The sequence below is a fragment of the Neomonachus schauinslandi genome, chromosome 1 (assembly GCF_002201575.2).
Source record: "Neomonachus schauinslandi chromosome 1, ASM220157v2, whole genome shotgun sequence".
Classification (NCBI taxonomy): Eukaryota; Metazoa; Chordata; class Mammalia; order Carnivora; family Phocidae; genus Neomonachus; species Neomonachus schauinslandi.
In genome coordinates this window covers 81,525,675-81,546,205 of record NC_058403.1, presented here as the reverse complement: position 1 = coordinate 81,546,205, position 20,531 = coordinate 81,525,675, and the positions used below count along the sequence as shown (strand labels likewise).

At 40.1% G+C, this 20,531-nt stretch overlaps 2 protein-coding genes across 2 annotated transcripts in view; one reads left to right on the top strand and one right to left on the bottom strand.

Moving 5' to 3' along the window:
- MCF2L2 (MCF.2 cell line derived transforming sequence-like 2) overlaps positions 1-20,531 on the bottom strand; it is a 236,007-nt gene that overhangs the window by 95,910 nt on the left and 119,566 nt on the right. Inside the window, exons 15-16 of the mRNA XM_044921376.1 lie at positions 20,284-20,363; positions 7,143-7,228 (exon numbers count right to left, since the gene is read on the bottom strand). Coding sequence (XP_044777311.1) covers positions 7,143-7,228; positions 20,284-20,363 — 166 coding nt within the window. The remainder of the gene's footprint in view (positions 1-7,142; positions 7,229-20,283; positions 20,364-20,531) is intronic.
- On the top strand, positions 1,380-2,788 carry B3GNT5 (UDP-GlcNAc:betaGal beta-1,3-N-acetylglucosaminyltransferase 5). Its single transcript, XM_021692409.1, has one exon. The coding sequence runs from the start codon at positions 1,495-1,497 to the stop codon at positions 2,638-2,640; it is 1,146 nt and encodes a 381-aa protein (XP_021548084.1). The 5' UTR covers positions 1,380-1,494; the 3' UTR covers positions 2,641-2,788.

The following is a 20,531-nucleotide window of genomic DNA, read 5'->3' as shown; positions in this document are numbered from 1 at the left end:
TATCTCAAGGGGCGCCTGGGTGGCTCAGTCGTTAAGCATCTGCCTTCAGCTTGGGTCATGATCCCAGGGTCCTGCGACCGAGCCCCGCATCGGGCTCCCTGCTCCGCGGAAAGCCTGCTTCTCCCTCTCCCACTCCCCCCTGCTTGTGTTCCCTCTCTCGCTGTCTCTCTGTCAAATAAATAAATAAAATCTTTAAAAAAAAAAAAGAAAAGAAAATGTATCTCAACTCCTTGATTTACAAATCTTGATTTTTTAAAACAAAATCTTACTCTTATTCCTGTCTTGTCTGGGGCAAGCTTTAATGAATTTTAACTGTTATGAACTTTCTGTTCATCATTCATCTATTTTGCCTTGAACTATATACAGGCATAACCTTGGAGACACTGTAGGTTTGGTTCTAGACCCACCGCAATAAGGCAAATATCATGATAAAGCGAGTCAAATGAATTTTTTGATCTCTCGGTGCATATAAAAGTTATGTTCACACTATACTATAATCTATGAAGTGTGCAATGGCATTATGTCTTAAAAAATGGCAATATGTCTTAATTAAAAAATACTTTATTGCTAAAAAATGCTAGCCATCATTCCAAGCTTTTACCGCCGAGTCACAATCACCCGATCACAGATCACCATTACAAATATAATAATGAAAACGTTTGAAATATTATGAGAATTACCAAAACGGGACACAGAGACATGAGGAGAGCAAATGCTATTGGAAAAATGGCAACCCCTTGCTTGATGCAAACCTTCAACTTGTGAAAAAGGCAGTGTTTGCAAAGTGCCATAAAACAAGGCGTCCCTGCAGCTACTTTCATCCTGGCTCCACCGTGGATCAATATATACCTGGACACACCCACGTGAGATTGTGAACTTAAAGTGTATAGGCTGATAGCCATTTTGGAGGCTTTTTATTTTTTAAGGTTGAGACGAGGAAAGGGCCCCGTATTCTGAAGGGGAGGACAGCGGAGGGTGAGTGGTTCTTTCCCTTTCCCCATCCTCCTCCCACCCCCACCAAAAAATAAATATCTGTATGGCTCTGCTAAACGCTAGCTGCCTCATCACCTTCTGTCCACATTGGGCAAGTTACATTCCATTTTTAGGGAATGAAAAGTAGTTTCTTTCTTTTTGGTCACTCTCACCCACTCACTTGTCATCTCTTTTCTTCCTGACTCTAACAGGTGGCACTTTACTCTCACAGAAGGAAGCACATGGAATAGCTACACGAGGCCAGTCACCTAACGCAATGACGGATGCCGGTGTGGAAACACTCTGACGTGCCCGTGTCCTCCTCCTACCGTGCATTCCACTCTCCCGCAATCTCAGAAAAAATGGTACGAAAAGAAAGTATTTTGTGAAACAAGGAGCTCCTGCTTTTTTTAATGATGAACATGTATTAAGATGGACATCTGTTCTACACAATACCAAGTTCTATGGTCTCGAAGGGGCAAGCGCCCATTTAAAACCGACCTTAAGTAAAAACAGAGCTGCATGGATGTCAGAATGTTTGTGAGTGGCAGAAGAGTCAAAAAATGGCAGTTCATGCAGTTATTTGCCACTTGTTTTATACTAAGCCTCATGTTTTTTTGGGGACCCATCGATAATCACATTGTGAGCCATATGAAGTCCTACTCTTACAGATACCTCATAAATAGCTATGACTTTGTGAACGATAGCCTGTCTCTTAAGCATAGTGCGGATGGGGCTCCTCGCTACCAGTACTTGATTAACCATGAGGAGAAGTGTCAGGCACAAGACATCCTCCTGTTACTGTTTGTAAAAACTGCTCCCGAAAACTACGATCGACGTTCCGCAATTAGAAAAACGTGGGGCAATGAGAAGTATGTTCAGTCTCAACTTAATGCCAACATCAGAACTCTGTTTGCTTTAGGAACACCTTCTAACCCACTGACGAGAGAAGAACTGCAAAGAAAACTGGTCTGGGAAGATCAAATGTACAGTGATCTAATCCAGCAAGACTTTGCTGATTCTTTCTATAATCTTACTCTCAAATTACTTCTGCAGTTCAGCTGGGCAAACAGCTTTTGTCCTCATGCCAAATTCCTTATGACTGCTGATGATGACATATTTATTCATATGCCAAATCTTATTGAGTACCTCCAAAGTTTAGGAAAAATTGGTGTTCAGGACTTCTGGATTGGTCGGGTTCATCGTGGTGCTCCTCCTGTGAGAGACAAACGCAGCAAATACTATGTCCCCTATGAAATGTACCAGTGGCCGGCTTACCCTGACTATACTGCTGGGGCTGCCTACGTGATCTCCAGCGACGTAGCCGCCAAAGTCCACGAGGCGTCACAGACACTTAACTCTAGTCTTTACATAGATGATGTGTTCATGGGCCTCTGTGCCAATAAAATGGGGATAGTGCCACAACACCATGTGTTTTTCTCTGGGGAAGGTAAAACTCCTTATCATCCCTGCATCTACGATAAAATGATGACGTCTCATGGACACATACAAGACCTTCAGGACCTCTGGAGGGATGCCACAGACCCTAAAGTCAGAATGATTTCGAAAGGGTTTTTTGGTCAAATATACTGCAGGATAATTAAGATAGTTCTCCTTTGCAAATTGACCTATATTGACACGTATCCTTGTAGGGCTGCCTTTGTCTAACAGTACTTGAATGTGGTATGTTTTCACTGTCACTGAGCCAAACATGGATGGAGAAAACTCTAGATATTTGTCGCTACCTGAAGTAAAATGAGTATGAAAAAACAAATATTTTGAAAACCCAGTCTATCAGAATGTTTCTTTGATTCTAGAAGCTATTCAGTGTAACTTAACTACTTCATCGCCTAAATTCATTTCAAGGAATTTATATTTAGGAAAGGTTTATGAAGACAAAACTAAAGGGAAATTCAAGTTCTCACTCGATGCCACATGTATATTTGAGGCACAGAGAAGTTAATTAAGGTGCCTTGGTGTTAGAGTAACTGCCTTTGGAAAATACCAAGTGAATGTATAGTACAACATTTCAAAGAAATGAATATATTGTCGGACCAGGTTTACAAATTAGTTTTTATTAGAGAGCACTTGACTGGGGGAGGTGGGGGCAGGGGAGGCTTGGCATAGGAGAAAGTACTTGAACCTGATAAAAGAAGGTTCCTGTTCTTCAGAGGAGACTTAGAAAAATGTAACACAATTTCTTTCTAAAGAGCCAAATCACTTATTGTCACGTCCATGTAGCTAATTTACCTAAATAGTGTTAGAGTCATTTAAAACATTTATATCTTTTTTTCAAAGTGTAATGTGAAATTTGAGCTGTGATTTGCTCTGCCCTAACTGGTACTTCATGTGAATTTTTTGATTATTAGATATGACACAAATCATGGGCAGTGTGTTACTCACAGGGTCTTTCCCTAGGAAGAAATCATTGTTAGTTGAAATCAGCCAATTTTAATGAATTTTTCAGCTGATTTTTAAATATTCAATATTGGTCTGTTTTTAAGGTAGTTATTTGAATGTAGTTTGCACAGAGGAATAGAATAATGGAGAGGACTTCAAAAAGAAAGAAAGAACATTAAAAGCCTCTTTTCTCCCTTTCTGTAATTTATAAAATAAAATTCTTAGTGTGTAAATTATTGTAACAATGACTAAAATTAGCCTACCCCTCCCCAACAAGGTCTCATAAACCATAGTACTTTGTCAGGTTTTAAAACTGAGAGCATTCGACATCAAATCAAAGCTATCTTATCTTTAAAAAAATCAGTTCTTTCATCAAAATGACTATCGGAGGTGTCATCAACTTTGAAATACTTCACATTTGAAAGCAGAATGAAGTGATAGAAATGTCACCAGAAGGAGGTTTAAAATATTTGTCAAGCTTCCTGTTCAAATGTGGCTGAGCTCTAAAAGAGTAAGTTGCATTTATCTTACAGGAAAGGATAGAAATGTGGTCATGATGCAACAACCTCCCCTCACTACAGAAAGAACTAGGTGATGTCTATTGTCGCAGGGATTATATGATGTCCAAAATGGTGACTTCAGCAAAAGCAGTTGAACTGATTATAAAACCTCTCCCTCTGCAGAGGTGCCTGTTAGGGAAAACTAAGACGTCTCATGTCATTAGATGAGGTCTGAAACATGCAGAAGGAAACAAAACTAAAAGAATTCTTGGTAAGCACAACTGGAGGATGATATATTGTAATTTTTTGCAGATAGCTTTTTAATGTTTACAGAAATTTTTTGTTAATTTCTTTTCTATTTTGAAAATTGAGGCTTGTTTACATTGATTGCTCAGATAATTTAGAATTTTTAACTAATGTCAAAACTACAGTGTCAGCCATTCTGGGTTTGTAGTTTCAGAGTAGGTGCAGCGTTTATAAGTCATGACAGTTTAAATTTTCTGACCAATTTGAAAACCTGTAGATAACAAAATCACATTTTGACAAAGCTGGTTTATAATTAATTTTTATTAGTTGATTCTTTAATAACCATTTGCCTTTTGGCCATACATACCCTGCCTATCTATACTTGTAACTGTTAAAATTTTCCATTGGTTGAAAACATAAGTGTCTCTCTGGCCATTGAAATGATCTTGTTTACAGCAATACTTTTGTGAAACAATTATTTATTTGCAAAAGAGCTCTCCTCAACTGTGTTCATCTTTTTATTTTTGCTTCGAATAGAATGGAACATAGTTAAATTTAAAGGAAATATGAAGGCACTTCCTTTTTTAATAAGAAGGAAATTGCTAGATGCTTCCTTCATTGGATTTAAAGTACTGAGAAGAATATTTGTAAATAAAAGGATTCCAGCCTTTTAAAAAAAGAAGGAAAAAACTTTTCGGTGCTCTAATGCAGGGCTGTCTCAAAAATCGTCAACAAAGGGAAAATAAACTATCAGCCTGGATGGTCACTTGAGTAGACGATTGTTGTACACAGTGTTATTGCTAAAAACTTTTTACCTCTTGGTTGGTTTGCATCTTTTTTTTCATATTATTAATTTTATACCAGTATGTTAAATATTTATATTATTTGAATTTTGCTCTTGTATGGCAAAATAATTAGTGAGTTTTTAAAAATAAATCTGTGATTTCCAATAAACAACTTGAAAATTGTCAGCAGATGTGTATTTTCACAAGCTTTTTAAACTCCTGTGTATGAACACCATTTGTTTATATAATCAACTTCTTCTGTTTAATGTCAGGGAGGTCTGAAGTACACAATCTTAATCCTTAATCAGACTTGCTGTTGTACCCAGGAGAGAGGATTATTGTGTCCTCTGCCCTGGAGCCACATAAAATGCTTCTTTTGGTTGTTAAAGGACATATGCTAGAATGTCTAAGTTGGGGAAATTCTCTTTTCTAATCGATTGTTCAGGAAAGAGATGAACACCTGTAGCCATGGGGCCACCAGACACCATTGGAAAGGGTCATATTTTCCTTTTACTTGATATCATTAGGTGTCGGAAAGTAGATTCACATTTAGCTCTAGTCTTTGAAAGTCAGGAATGTTCTTAGGACTGGTTCTGTCTGAGGCTGCTTCAGTATATTTGTACATAGTATGTTCTCTGCTTTTCACCCAATTCCTGCTCAGTTCTTAGCCCAAGATATGGTGTGATTCAATCTATTTATGTTTTTAAAACTTGGAAGCATGTGATTTTTTTGGTTGTAGATATTCTTTTGCTCCAGACCTCAAAGGCTCCTTACTGTCTTGATCATCGAATTATCTCTTTGACCTGGTTCCCAAGGCCTTAGGGAATCTTCCTTTCCTTCTTGAGTCCCCATTATAGCGTTATTTTTCCCACCACCACTATCATCAGTCACACATCTCATTCATGACTTGTGTAAGTTAACCAATGGAACGTCATTTCTCCTGGACCTATTGAAGCCTTGAAAATCCAACCCTAACTGTGCTCTTTCATTAAGCATCTCTTTCCTGCCCTCCTCCCAAAATATACATACTTAATCACATATATTATTGTGCTACCAGCTAATTGTTTCATGAGTTTTTTCCTAGCTAAAATAGACGTTCTAAAGGTAGGGACTGTGCACAATGCTCTCACGTAGTGCTTAAAATCATTTTCCCCCCTCTGGGGCGCCTGGATGGCTCAGTTGGTTAGGCATCTGACTCTTGATTTTGGCTCAGGTCATGATCTCCTCAGGGTCAGGAGTTCCGAGCCCCAAGTCGGGCTCTGTGCTGCACGTGGAGCCTGCTTAGGATTCTCCCTCTCCCACTGCCCTTCTCCCCCTTCCCTGCTCACACTCTCTCTCTTAAAAGAAAAAAAAGATACACTGTCACTTAAGGACAACAACAGAACACATTGCCAAGTGGTGCTTTTCTGAGACAACCCAACTAAAGACACTTTCAGATATGCTGACATGGGCCATTTGCTCTAACTGAGAGATGATATTTCAGTCAGTAAGAGCCCACATGTTTCTTTGAGTACACCTTAAAGTGAAAGAGTATAAAGTAGTCTAGTAAACTAATATGGGCTTTAATCAAGCGGCAAGTTCCTCAAGACATTGGTTCATTTATTCTACAGGCATATTTTGGAGGCCTGCTAAGAGCTAAGTATTATCATAGTCCCTGGGCACAAGAGTGGCTCGTAAGTCAGTATGTTAAATGGTGTGGATACAAGTAATGTGATGATTGCTGGAATAGAGCTAATGATGGAGATTCTGAGTATAAAGAAGTTGGTGTTTTTTTAATGAATTTCCCCTCTGCTCTTGGTGTTTACCTCCCTAATTTAGGCTTTCTGAACGGCAGAGTAGTCACATGCATGCAAATACCTTCCTGTGGTCTGAAAATAGCATTAAATTTGTATAAATTGTGTCTTTGGGGAACCTCTTCCCTTTAAATGCTTTCAAACCAATAATTCAATCTATCAACATTAGTTTACATTTACTATTTTGTTTTTTCTTGATAATTCATTTTTTAAAATACTGAGTATCCTTGGAACTTGGTTTATAAGTCATGTGCAGTTCTTGCTTGTTGCTTTTATGAGATCTGTGAGTTTGTTCTCAGGTACATAAATGAAGGTTAGTATACAGAGTAAATATGTGATTTTATCTGGGAAAAATGAGTGATGAGGTTTAAAACAGAGGATACCCTCCCCTCTCCCCACCACCCCAAGGGGTTAAAATGACTCCGGCCAGGGATCTGCAATCTTACCTGGTGGGGGAAAGACTTTCATGACGGTCGGGCTGCTCTGGCTCAGGGTTCTTCCCTTCGTGACTGCCTTCCAGTATTTCTTCATTCTGAAGTGAAAGAAATTTTGGTAAGATAGCCTATATTATTTGGGGGCTGTATATTTTTCTTTCCCCCAATTTATTTGTTTTGTTTGTTTTTGTTTTCAATGCTCTCATTGAGCACCATGCCTAGCCCCTCATCTTTCTCTTTCTTTCTTGGGTTTTTCCCAACCCCTCTGCAAATCTGTTACAGTTTGCCCTTTGGGCTTCCTTTAGAAACATCAAAAATTCTTTCTCAAAAGCAGGTATCATTTTTCCTTAATAATGAACGGCTATTAATATTGTACTCCCCCTCCTCCCTGGTTGACTCACAATAAAGATTCGGAGTTTGAGCTAAGGGGAAACAGTGAAGAGATCATTTGACTCAATATCTGCTTTTTTTCCCTCTGGGGCTAAGAAATGAAGATCTGGAGAAGTTGCGACCTACCCAAGGCCAGAAAGTGAGCTAAAGACAGAGATGAGATAAACCCAGAGTCCACTTTCACAGGCTGGTGATCACAGGTCCATTCTAGCGCACCGCATCCTGGAGCAGCTGGTTCCTTAGGCTGTACGGATTGGCCACCGGTACAGGCTTGAAGCCAGCTGGTGTTCGGAAGCCCTGCTCACTACCTGCCAGCTCTGAGACCTTGGGCAAGTTCACTGAACCGCTCTGCTTCAATTTCCTCCCCTAGCACGTGGACCCCATGGCACTATCTACCACACAGGGCTGGGGCTCTTTTTCAGAATATTAGGCATTTAATTCCCAAAAAGAGGCAAAACTACTCATTTTACTTTCAAGAAAATACAGTTTCAGGGCATCTGGGTGGCTCAGTCAGTTAAGCGTCTGCCTTCAGCTCAGGTCATGATCTGAGGGTCCTGGGATCGAGCCCTGCATCCGGCTCCCTGCTCAGCTGGGAGTCTGCTTCTCCCTCTCCATCTGCCCCTCCACCCACTTGTGCTTGCTCTCTCTCTTTCTCGCTCTCAAATAAATAAAATCTTTTTAAAAAAATAAAAGAAAATACAGTTTTAACAAGGAAGTGAATTTATATAACATTGATAGCAACCAGAGAATCTTAAAGTTATTGACTAATGATGAACAAGCAGATAATTAGCCAGTATCTGAATTCTTCCTGCCTGCCAGGTTCTGTTTAAATGAGTTCTTTTATACTGTCACCAAAGGGAGTATAGATTTTGAAAGGGCCCTCTTGCAAAAGTATTGTTTAAGGAAATGTAATGAGTAGGCATAAAGATTCTCTGTAAATTAGAGCTAGAAGGTGAAGCATGAGCTCTCCCCAGACAACAGATGAGAAGTCTCCTTGTAAAACAGCTGAGAGTGATAGACTCTCAGCTGGTTGTTGACAATGCAAGAAGAGAGGCCTCTCACTTGATTAAGAGAAAGCACTCAAGGTAAGGTGGTTTTTATTATTCACAATGCCAACCACAGAAAGAGCAATTCAAAAATGTTCAACGAATGAAAGAAAATCGTGGATCTTTGATCTTTCTCATTGATGTCATCCCAAATCTAGAATATCCAGAAAGCAGGCTAACAAATAAAGGACTATTTGGGATACCAGTTTTGCATCCAGCTCTAAAATACACGGGCAATCTTAAATTCCAAGTTCATATTTGTTTCTTTCAAAATAGGATATCATTTCACTAGGAATCTAAATTGTTAGTGCCTGCTATTACATATAGTTGACCAGATACTAGTAGATATTTCTCATTTCAGTCAATATACAGAAGTAAATACCAGTCCCTGGATTCAAACCAATCTAGTTATTTTCACCACACTACCAAGGCTCTTTCTTCACATTTTCTCTATAATGTTAAACTAATTACTACAGCAGTTAATGTACATCACATCCCTTTCTAGTTCCTCCCCTGTGACTTTACTATGCCTGAAACACCTGCTGGACTTTGAGCTCTAGCCTTGTCTTTGGATCCCTAACATGTAATATGGGACCTTCGTAAGGAGTAACCACTATTTCTTTCTTTCTTTCTTTTTTTTTTTAAGATTCTTTATTTATTTATTTGACAGAGAGAGACACAGTGAGAGAGGGAACACAAGCAGGGGGAGTGGGAGAGGGAGAAGCAGGCTTCCCACTGAGCAGGGAGCCCGATGTGGGGCTCGATCCCAGGACCCTGGGATCATGACCTGAGCCGAAGGCAGATGCTTAACGACTGAGCCACCCAGGTGCCCCGAGTAACCACTATTTCTAACCAAACTTGCTCTCACTGTAAAACTTGTTACTGCTTATAAAATGAATTGTGCTCTTTCCAACTATTCTGTTGGTCTATAGTAAGTGTGGTGTATTGTAGAGTCATTTCATGACAATCTAAGGGCAGAAAAATAACAATGACTCAAGGTGTATAGGTATAGACTGTCGTCTTTTACACTGAATGATGATGCCCTGATTTATAGACTTTGTCACGCATGAGACATGGGCTTGCTGAAATGCCTGGGCATGGACTTGGTTGTGTCAACCCACATTCCTAGGACCACATGTCAGACAGTTGGTGTCAGGGTAGAGAAAGAATCCTCTCTGTCCATCAAGTTTGATGGAATACAACACTGCTGCCATTGAGAATGTGATGGGAAGGATCCACAGCAGATCTGGGCACTGCTTTACTAATCTGCAGGGAGGTAGTTAACTATACTGTATACCAATGTTTTGCTAAGGTTTAGACAGATTAGTTGTGTGCTAGTGCAGAAGCTTTCAAAGTCTGACCATGCCCCACAAGAAAAACATCAAAACATACATACACACACATTGTGATTTATAATAAATATATATTGATCTTGTCCTATTTCTGGTACAGATCTCCTAAAACTTGTAATTTCCTAAGTGATAAGAGCCATGAAGTTTTCTTTTGTTATTCATAACAAACCCCTTTCAACTCCACCAGAGTTTATGTTAATAAGGTAACTTTTGGAAAGCACCCAAGAATGGGGGCTGATTGCCAGGGGAACCAAGCACGGAATTAGAGGGCTGGAACTTTCAGTTCTCTTGACCACCACCACTTCCAGGGAGGGGAGGGGGGCTGGAGATTGAGTTCAATTACTAATGGCCAATGGTTTAACCTGTCATGCCTATGTAATGAAGCCTCCAAAAACACCCAAAAAGGAGTCTCTGTGTTGGTGAACACATGGAGATGGAGGGTAGGTGGCTTGCTCAGACAGCATGGAAGCTCCATGTCCCTATACCTTGCCCTATGCATCTCTTCCATCTGGCTGTTCCTGAATTACATCCTTTTAAGATAAACTGTTAATCTAGTAAGTAAAATGTTTCTCTGAGTTCTGTGAGCCACTCTAGCAAATTAATCAAACCCAAGGAGGGTATCATGGGAAACTGATGTATATATAGCAGGTTGGTCAAAAGCACCAGTGACAACCTGGACTTTTCAAATGTCGTCTGAAGGGGGTCGGAGAGCAATCTTATAGGACTGAGCTCTTAACCTGTGGGACATGATGCTATTTCTAGGTAGACAGTGCCAGAATTTAATTGCTTGGTTGTGTTGTAAACACAAACACACACACACACACACACACACACACACCAGACATATGTATAGTTGATGTGATATACTCTATTTTTAAATTAGGCTATCCCTGTTGCATTCTGTTCTTTTTCTTTATTTTTCAATGCTTGTGAACCCACCAAATTGAGGTCACTGTCACCACTGTGACCTGCACTTTGAAAACCTCTTAGAGAGTGAAAAGAACTCAGATGCTTCATGTGAGAGGTACAACTTGGTGGGAATCCCTGGCTTACTTCTTACTTAAAAGTGGCCTTGGGCAAGACTTCTTTGCACCTGAGGTCTCTCTCTGTAAAAGAGGACTGGTTGTATCTATATCAGAGGGTTGTTGTGGTGATTTGAGAAAAGGAATTAAAGTACTTAGTACAAAGACTTGATAAATGGTATCTATGGTTGGCTCTTTAATATCTACTTTGTGGGGATTAAAATAAGTAATGTATGTAAAGCACCCAGGCACACCGACCTGCAGTAATTGCTGGGCAGTTTCTACAGTTTCTACCTGCTCATGTGTAATAGAGACTCCGTATTTCTCACTAGCTGGGAGGTGTTGGCCAAGTCGCTCCCTGGGTGTCCATTTTCTTCTGCATAAAATGAGGGAGATGTGTGAATTGGCAATGAAACATCCCTCTGCTTATAGTATCAAGTACCAACATAGGTGTTATTGCTTCCGATTTTGAGATGAAAGCTAAATTGTAGCCAGATTACTTTGGGAAGAAGATTTAAATTAAACTTCCTCAAAGCTCTAGAATGAAAACCACATATTTAAATAAATGCTTGCTTTTTTCAAATATTGGGTCTTTTGTTCCTTTTATTTTAAATAATGAACCAAGAAAATTGACCACAGACCAACCAACCAATTGCTGCTATATTTTTTTTAGAGATTCCTTAGGAGCCTCACTGAATTATAAAATGATGCTTTTTAATTTTTTTCAAGATTTTATTTATCTATTTTAGAGCGCGATATAGAGAGAGAGAGAGCATGAGTGTGTTGGGGGAGGGGTAGAGGGGGCAGGAGAGGGACAAGGAGACTCCGCCCTGAGCATGGAGCCTGATGTCGGGTTTGATCCCACGACCTTGAGATCATGACCTGAGCCGAAACCAAGAGTCAGACACTTAACCGACTGAGCCACCCAGGTGCCCCTAAAATGATGTGTTTTTTTTTAAAGCAGAGCCACAAGTTCCTGTGGAATCATATCCTGTTTCCTTCAGTCAACCCTGACTTAGAGTTTCCCCTAGGGTATCTCAAAGAGTGGATTTTCTCAGCTAGCTGGTGATTTACAAGGGAATGACCCATAAACCACCCTAGTGGAGGGCCGATCAGGTGGAAAAGCCCCTCCCCATTTATGTTCATTTTATTCTGTAGAAAAAGGGTGGCCATGAAGGCAGGCAGCTGCCCACTGCTCTGGGCCCAGCATCTATCCCCATACCCCATTTCTACCCCAGCCTCTCCCCAGTTTCAAAGTGACACCAACCCACATACAGGTTCTCTAGGAGCACCTTGAATGATGACTTCCTAGGTCTTCTCAACAAACATGTAATCTAATTGTTTTGTTTCCCCATATTTTGAAGAAAGATGTGTTTCAAAATTGAGAAAACAGGCTAAGTGCCTAGCTTGAAGGAATTCTGTTTAAAAATTTTATTTCAGGGGCACAAGGGTGGCTTAGTCAGTTGAGCAACTAACTCTTGATTTCAGCTCAGGTCATGATCTTAGTGTCATGAGATCAAGCCCCGCGTTGGGCTCCAGGCTCAGTGAGGAGTCTGCTTGAGATTCTCTCTCCCTCTCCCTCTGCCCCTGCCTCTGCTCCTGTGTGTGTGCGTACACTCTCCCTCTCTCAGGAGAATATCTTTTTCAAAGTATCAACCAACTTTTTAAAAGTACCTACATTTTTTGGGCGCCTGGGTGGCTCAGTTGGTTAAGCGACTGCCTTCAGCTCAGGTCATGATTCTGGAGTCCCGGGATCGAGTCCCACATCGGGCTCCCTGCTCAGCAGGGGGTCTGCTTCTCCCTCTGCCTTCTTCCCTCTCGTGCTCTCTGTCTCTCATTCTCTCTCTCTCAAATAAATAAATAAAATCTTAAAAAAAAAAAAGTACCTACATTTTTTAAAGTATCAATAGCTAGGGGCACCTGGGTGGCTCAGTCGGTCTAGTGTCCAACTCTTGGCTTGGGCTCAGGTCATGATCTCCTGGGTCATGGGATCGAGCCCTGGTTGGGCTCTGCATTCCGGAGGGAGTCTGCTTGAGATTCGCTCCCTCTGCCCCTCCCCGCCCCTGCTAAAATAAATAAATGAATAAACTTTAAAAAAAATAAAGGATCAATAACTGATTTTCAATTGACTATTTTTTTTTTCCTTCCCCAAAGGAGAGATAACCACATTTGAACTGAATCAAATTAGCTTTTCCCTGCAGTTAAATTATTTCACTTTATGATTTTAGGGACGCTTGGAAAGCAATTTCAGTTCCAACTCTTTTAAAGCAATGATATCTGGTAATTCAAGGTGAAAGTATTATTTATTATATTATTACATTTCTTTAAAAGAGAAGCTACTAGACCTCATTGTGAGAAAAAGTAAGGTAGATAAAGGGCTGAACCACCGTCTTATATACATATAAATAGTGATCATTGCAAGAAGTATTTATGGTTAAGCATTTTACAAAATTGTAAATTAATTGTGAAAACCAGAGAAAATAAATGAAGAGGTAGGACAAGTAAGAATTATTGAAAAATTATACAATGTTGGGGTGTAGGGAGGACAGTGGGGAAAAAACAGAAAAGGAAAACTCTCCAAAGGCCATTCAACCTCCAGCCTTAGTCCAGTCCAGAGTGGTCTTAGAGACACAGTCCCAGAGTGAAAAGCAAAAAGCATCAGCCTCAGGAAAGGATGCTCTGCCTTTTCCTCTCCATTGCTGGAACTGCTGGAGAAAGGGGGGAAACCCTTTTCTTTTTCTTTCTTTCTTTCTTTCTTTTTTTTTTTTTTTTGAGATTCAGGGGTTTCTGATGTGGAGAATAGGAAAAACTTTTGAAAAACAGGAACCACTTAGAGAATCTACCCTGGGAGAGAATCTACCCTGGATTGCTAGCTGGCTAGTCTGTCCTGTTTGCTCCATCTCACCAGCTCTTGCCAGCACATCTTTTCTTACTCTTCATTGCCACTGCCTGAAGAAGTCACTGCCTTTGGATAATAAGGCAGTCTTTTTTTTTTTTTTTAATGGCAAGTATTTCCAGAAGGGTTAAGGAGCTCTCAGTCACTCATCATCCATGCATTGCTATGAACTAGCTCACATTCAGATATTCTCCTACCTCTAGACCAGATCAGCTACATTGGGTGGGGGCTTCCAAGAGGGAGGGGAGAGGAGAGGAAGGTTTTAGCACATGTTATAGACTAAAGCCCTTTGGAGGAGAAGGGCAGGCTTGAGAAGACAGGCATGAGTAGTCCTGAGGCTTTGTGGGAATGGGAAATGAAGAGAGACAGATAGGGGAATGGGTCCCAAATGCAAACTTTTCCTATTTCAAAAATTTTCCAGGGTCTCTTTTATCTAAGATCTTGAATTTCCCAGCCATTATTGTTAGTAATTAGTTCAATGATCTCACTGGTTAAATTGGTTTTTAAAGACTGGACTAATACTCTAAATAATGTTTATAATATTTTGTTTATGGGAAAAGTATCTTCTTAAAAAACTGCAATATTGTTTTAACAATGATTTACAAGTCTGCAGTTCTGTTTAAAATAACAGAAATTGAGAAACATGTTGCAAGATACCTTTCTCCCATTCCCAAACTAAGAAATGTGAAGGAAGTAAGTATGCCAAGGACATTGAAAAGAAGTTGCCTATATATCCAGAATTTTCTCCAGCTGTTTGATTTCATGTGATTTTTAACCTCAATGCATAAATGTGAATGTAACCTTATTTTTATATGTCTATCAATCTTAACTTGTAAATAAAATCACAAGTTTGAAAAGTACTTTTTTAGAACAATCTTTGGTCCCTAACCCATTCAAAAAATAATTTCCATATAACCTCAAGGGCAATTGGCTGACCCTCATTGGGGTGGGGGTGGGGGGGGGGGGGTGGCTACAGCTCATAGAGAAGGTGTGGGTTGCTGTTACAGATCTATAAAACCCTACAAATGTTGGACTCAGCCTTCATAAGTCCTCGCTTTCTACTGTTTCTCCTGAGTGCTTTATATTAGCCAACAAATTCATCCAGTGAGAGATCCATGATGGAAATCTTAAGGTATCTTCAATATCTTCTTTCCCTCTCTATTAAATCTCTCCCCTTTCTTCTCACCTTGACCTACTCCTCATTCATCACACTTTCTGAGACAGTCTAGTGTGTTCTAGGCACTGGGGAGGACATCTGAATTAATTGGTATAAGCTCTGCCCATCTCCCTTTTCCTGTCATTAGAAGGTTCTTAAGTTAAGCACTGGAGTCACACCTAGACTGTGGCACCTGCTGGCAGCTGGTCCACCTGCCTGCCTTCTAGTCTACTCTTCATTGCCATACCAGAGTCATCTTTCTAATACATAGGTGCCCTTCCTGGCAACAACTCCTAACCAAAGCCTTTAGCAACCTGTTCCAGTCTACCTCTCTGGCTTTCTCGAACCATTCTCAGAATGGCCTATACCCCTTCAGACTTTTGAGACTTTATATCCTTCCCCATCTTGACTGCCCTTCTGTCTTATCCACCTTTCAAAGTTGTATTTATTTTTCAAAGTTAAGTTCAAATGCCATCTCCTTTATAAAATATCCCCAATATCGTTGTTAGGAACTGTTCCCTCTTCTGCCTTCTAACACGTTATATTTCTTTTACTGGACGTATGTCATTCTTCTCTACATTATAAATTATTTGAAATATGTAGTTTCGCTCATGAAACTTGTAAGTTTCCTGAGTTCAGGCCCCATGCTAGAATTGTTTCCATATGACCCATAGCAGTTGCTTTAATATATATTAAATGAAGCTGAATAAGACACCCAGGTTGGACCAATGAAACATTTTAGTCATCTCAGTTTTTTATTGGTCAAAGAGCAAAGTCAACAGTGGTCTTAACTGTTATTCTCTTCTTTTTCATATAGCTCCCTCAATGAAAGTACATTCTGATAGATTAATATAATCACACTCTTACTTCACTAAGTTCTGGACTCTATATTAGCCTAAGAGTTCTATAGCCACCTTAATGAGCTCTCCTTTATTCCAGGTCTTTATGAACTATGAATATAGCTTCTGGGCCAGTGTGACCAAAAATGCAATCCTTATACCACCTGCATTCTAGGTACCAAATTAAAATTTTTAAATTTAAAAGTTAAAAAATCCAGATTCCTGGACCATATCTGGCCCTCCTGAGTCACAATCTGAGGGTAGAGACTGAGAATCTGCATTATTAATAAGCTTCTCAGGGCTGCAATACATAGGAAACCTTGATAATCTTGGTTCTAGAAATTCTTCAGAAAGCTTAGATGGGGGCTGCCTCAAAGATTTGGTGGATTTTCTGAATGACCAGACTTCAAGCATCATAGAGGGTGAACACTGAAATGTGCTTATAGTTTATATAGTTCTCCTGTTGAGAATCAGAGGTAAATGAAAGCTTTGGGGATGTTCAAAGGAGTGAGAAAACAAGGAACTGAGTTTGGGCCTGATCAGCTATCATTTGGCAAAACAGTACACATTCAAGATTAGGAGAAGCTATTCAATTTAAGACCTGAATCTGACCATCCTTCAGCTACTTTTCATCTTTTACACAGAACATTCTATCTATAAACATGGGATTAAATGGGAAACTAAAATTACTAACCTGCTATATATGAGGCTTCATGCTAGGTACTCCCCATATATTCTCATGTTTTAAATATTTTTATTTTGATTTGTTAACATTATCATTGTTATTGAAGTCATATAGTTCTCATTTAATCAACCACCTGTGAGGTTGCTTTTCCCCATTTTGCAGAAGAGGAAATTTAGAGTATGAGAGATTAAGTCAACTGATAGTTAGGCAGATTAAGTAACTAATAGGTTATAGGTAAATAGATTAAGTTAGATAGATAAGTAAACTGTTAGATTAAATAAACTACGAGTTTCAAATCCCCATTCCACCATTTGCTAGTTGTGTGACCCTTAGGGAAACTTACTTAACTTCTCAGAGTCTCAACAGCATCATGGATAAAACAAGGGAAATATCAGCTTCCTCAATCTTCTTCCTCAAGGTATTGATGAAATCGGGTACATAGAGGACACAGCACAATGTCTGGGCCTCATCGGTGTTAGCAACCTTTCCCTCACTTCCCCATTCTGTAACTTACTGCCTTGGCTTTTTTTTTTTTTTTCCTTTAATTTTTATGAAGGAGGCTGTTTGCTTGCAAGCCTAAAAAGTCCTCTGCTATGCTAAAGCCGCATTAACAGGTGCCCAAGAACAGTTTGTTGGTGCTCACAGCCAGTAGCTCAGCCTTTATCCTGAGGGTTCACATTCATGAAAAAGGAATTTTCATCAGCCTCTGGCCTCTTTCCAGCTCTGAAGAGGCTGTGATGCGAGCAGCCTGAGAAAGCAGCTCCTGTGAGTCATGCTTTCAGCTTCCAGCTGGTGATGTAAAGGACCCGAACCAGCCACATCACCACTGCCAGCAACCACAGCGAATCTCCTCCACGGCTGGGCTTTCCCAGACCACGTCAGTGAGTCTAGCGCATGGCCGCACGGCTGCCAAACGGCCCGAGAGCTCAGCCAGCTTACGCTCCTTCCAACCAGTAAAGCAAGGATTACTCCACCTGAGCAGACAGGACGCCTTTTTTGGAAATGAGTTCCCTGATGACGATAAATTCATCGCATGATTTTGTTGTAGTGAGTATCAGTGAATGTAGTGGCAATCATGAGTGGTTTTGGTTTATTTCCTCTCTCTTTTTTTTTTTTTTTGGTCTGTGAGCATTTTCCCAAGGAAGGCAAGGTGGGGTATTTATCACAATGTTATGATTTGCACTGTGATTTCATCTTTGCGGTCTAGGCCTCAGGTCAAGGATGTCAGGAGTGTCACCAGAGTTAGATGTTATGCATTCTGGTCATCTGTCCTGGACAGCGGCCACAAAACACAAGCAGCAATGATTGTTCTTGATGTTAGTCAACCTCCCTGCCCCCCTTCTAATAAACCATGAATCACACAGACATGAATCTAAACCTTTTTTTCTAACCTACCATTTTTTTTTTTTACTAGTTTTCTTACATATTTTGGAATGACGATTTCCCTAGTTATACTACCTACCTTGTCAAACGCTAATGGCATTTATTGGTCCTGAATTGATTTTTAAGTCTAGGATTTGGGGATTTAGTTCAAAAATCCTCTTCCTTCCTACTCATGGTTGTTCACAACTATATGGATTCTGCTCACACTTCTCATAGCCTTGGTGTTTAGAAGTAGAAGTCTGGCCAGCCTCGGTTTGCCAAAATGCTTCCTCCACTGCCTTGACTGTTAACATACATGTTGTTGCAGGAAAAGCCCCTCATTAAATACACAGACTAAGTCACAATAAGGAAAAACAACAACAAAAGCCCAGGACCAATGTAACATGGGCTTGTGCTGGCTTTCCAGTACCTATGCTGTTGGTGAGGATGGGCCTGGAGTCTGAATTAAATAAGCAGCAAGGCCAAAAAAAGAAGAAACCAAAGTCTAGTGGTCAGAGCTTCTTGGATTCTACTCAACATGTGCCAACCCTATAGGCCTCTGATTCTTCCCCTGCCCTAGTTTCTGCATTGTCTGTATTTAGCAAAAATAAAATCGAAGTAAGTAATAAGTGTAGCTTATGGGAAGCTTTCATCTTAAATATCCTAAGGTCTTCCCTGAGAAAAGGTGCTTTGTGCTGACTGACTGTATTTCCTTTTTTTTCCCCAACAATAAAACAGCAGCACTCATTTTTATTATTCACACTTATTGAAATAATTCACTCGAATTTGGATTCTCTCATATGAGAATGTGCATGTACACACAACTCCTATGGCATCTTTATAAAGTGTGTAGGCCATAAATATGTTGTCTAAAGATGGGCAAAGAAAATCACAGAGCTGTGAGGTAAGTGCAAATCACTTTGATTTGTGGGTTAATAGCAACAGCACGTAAGTTCAGGGGCTAGATCTGGGCTTTGGTGCACTTGACATGGCTTTCACCTTTAGAGATGAGATTCTCTGAAGCCCAGAGTACAGAGATGGGTAGGGCGATGCTCAGTTTTGAAGGTGATCACGGTTAAGCCCTTTTTATATCACTCAATAATTCCACAGACTTCATGGATGTCAAGTCTGGCGAAGTTTCATTACATTTGCCCATTTCAAAAAATTGCTCTTTACTCTTTTAAATGGCTGATCACGACTGTGTGAAACTGCAGACTGTTACTTAACTCTGAAAGACATGGTAAAGCAATTTCTCCCACCACAGGGGATTCTGAAACAGTGATAGCAATGTCCTCGTCTGCCTAAACTACGAAAGGATAACCAAACAGACAGAAGAATGCAGCTTTCTCTCTCTAAGAAAAGTCTGCTGGGAACTCCACTTGCCACATTGTTTCTGCCTTGAGGAAGAAAAGTCTGAGACCCGCTTTCTGCCTGACTCCAACATGGTTGGTGGAATACCTGTGGGGTCCTCTATTCAGACCCATTAGGCACAGATGGTGGGTCCAAACTGTTGCTCAACTGCAAGTGACCCAGGGTCTACCGGCTTCTGCTTTCAGAACTGTTCCATTAGCCAGATACTCACTTTTTAGTGAGGCAGGGGTAAATGGACCCCTTCTAGGGTTGCTTTTGCAGCAACATATTTTTTATTTGGGTATTTAAATATAATGTTACTTTACAATTATACGGTGCTTGGCACTTTTCAAATTTCCATTTGCTGCTCAAAATTAGTTTCAGATGATAGCTGTTGTTATGCCCATTTTTCTAGATGAGAAACGGAGGCTTAGAGTGGTTTCTGTGGCTTCCATGCAGGTCTGCCTGATTCCAAAGCTTATGCTTTTTTTTTTTTAACTTGTATTTTGAAGTAATTATGGATTCACATAAGGTTGCAAAGAAACATACAGGGAGGTCTCATGTACCCTTCCCCCAAGTTCCTCTAATATTAATACCTTACACAAATAAAGCATAGTATTAAAAGCAAGAAAACTATGTTCACACAATTTACACAGTTTATTCAGAGTTCACCGGTGGTACACACACGCGAGTGTGTGTAGCTCTATGCAATTCAGCCATGTTTTTTGTACACAAACCACACACTGTTCCACCAATTTTAAATATGAAGTCAGAGTATAGGGATGCACAAAATGACTTTTCCCTCAATAACATAATATCTACCAACAATTACATCCATGACCAGTTTTTCTAGTTGCAATTAAGAAGAAAGAAAAGGAACAAATCCTACAAAACTCAGCTTTTGAGAGCACTAGTCTGTGCAACATGTCTTTATGGCCATATCATGTGGAGCTGTGATAGGTATGGGATAGGGGAACTTCATTTATTGGTAATTATGGCAACAATATTCTCTCATATCAGAAATCTTTAACTGTAAAAAAGAAAGGTGATCTTACTTTGACTTCAAATTTAGTCTCATCGTCTTCCTTTTCCAATGTCCCTGTATAAGTTTCCTCAGATGTCCTCTGAAGAGGAGCTAGAGAGACAAAGAAAATATGCCATTAATTTGGCAACTCAGCTTATAAATAACCCAGAGCGTATAGCCTGGCTTGGACGAGCACCTGGACTGGGTTGGGCCAACTGAATAACAAAGCTTAACTGAGCTGCTGTGGTGATTTGCGAGTTGGGAGATGAAATTGGAGGT

Bases quoted from the DNA above. Each gene is read 5' to 3' on its own strand.
- B3GNT5 (XM_021692409.1), top strand. From the start codon at position 1,495: ATGGATGTCAGAATGTTTGTGAGTGGCAGAAGAGTCAAAAAATGGCAG.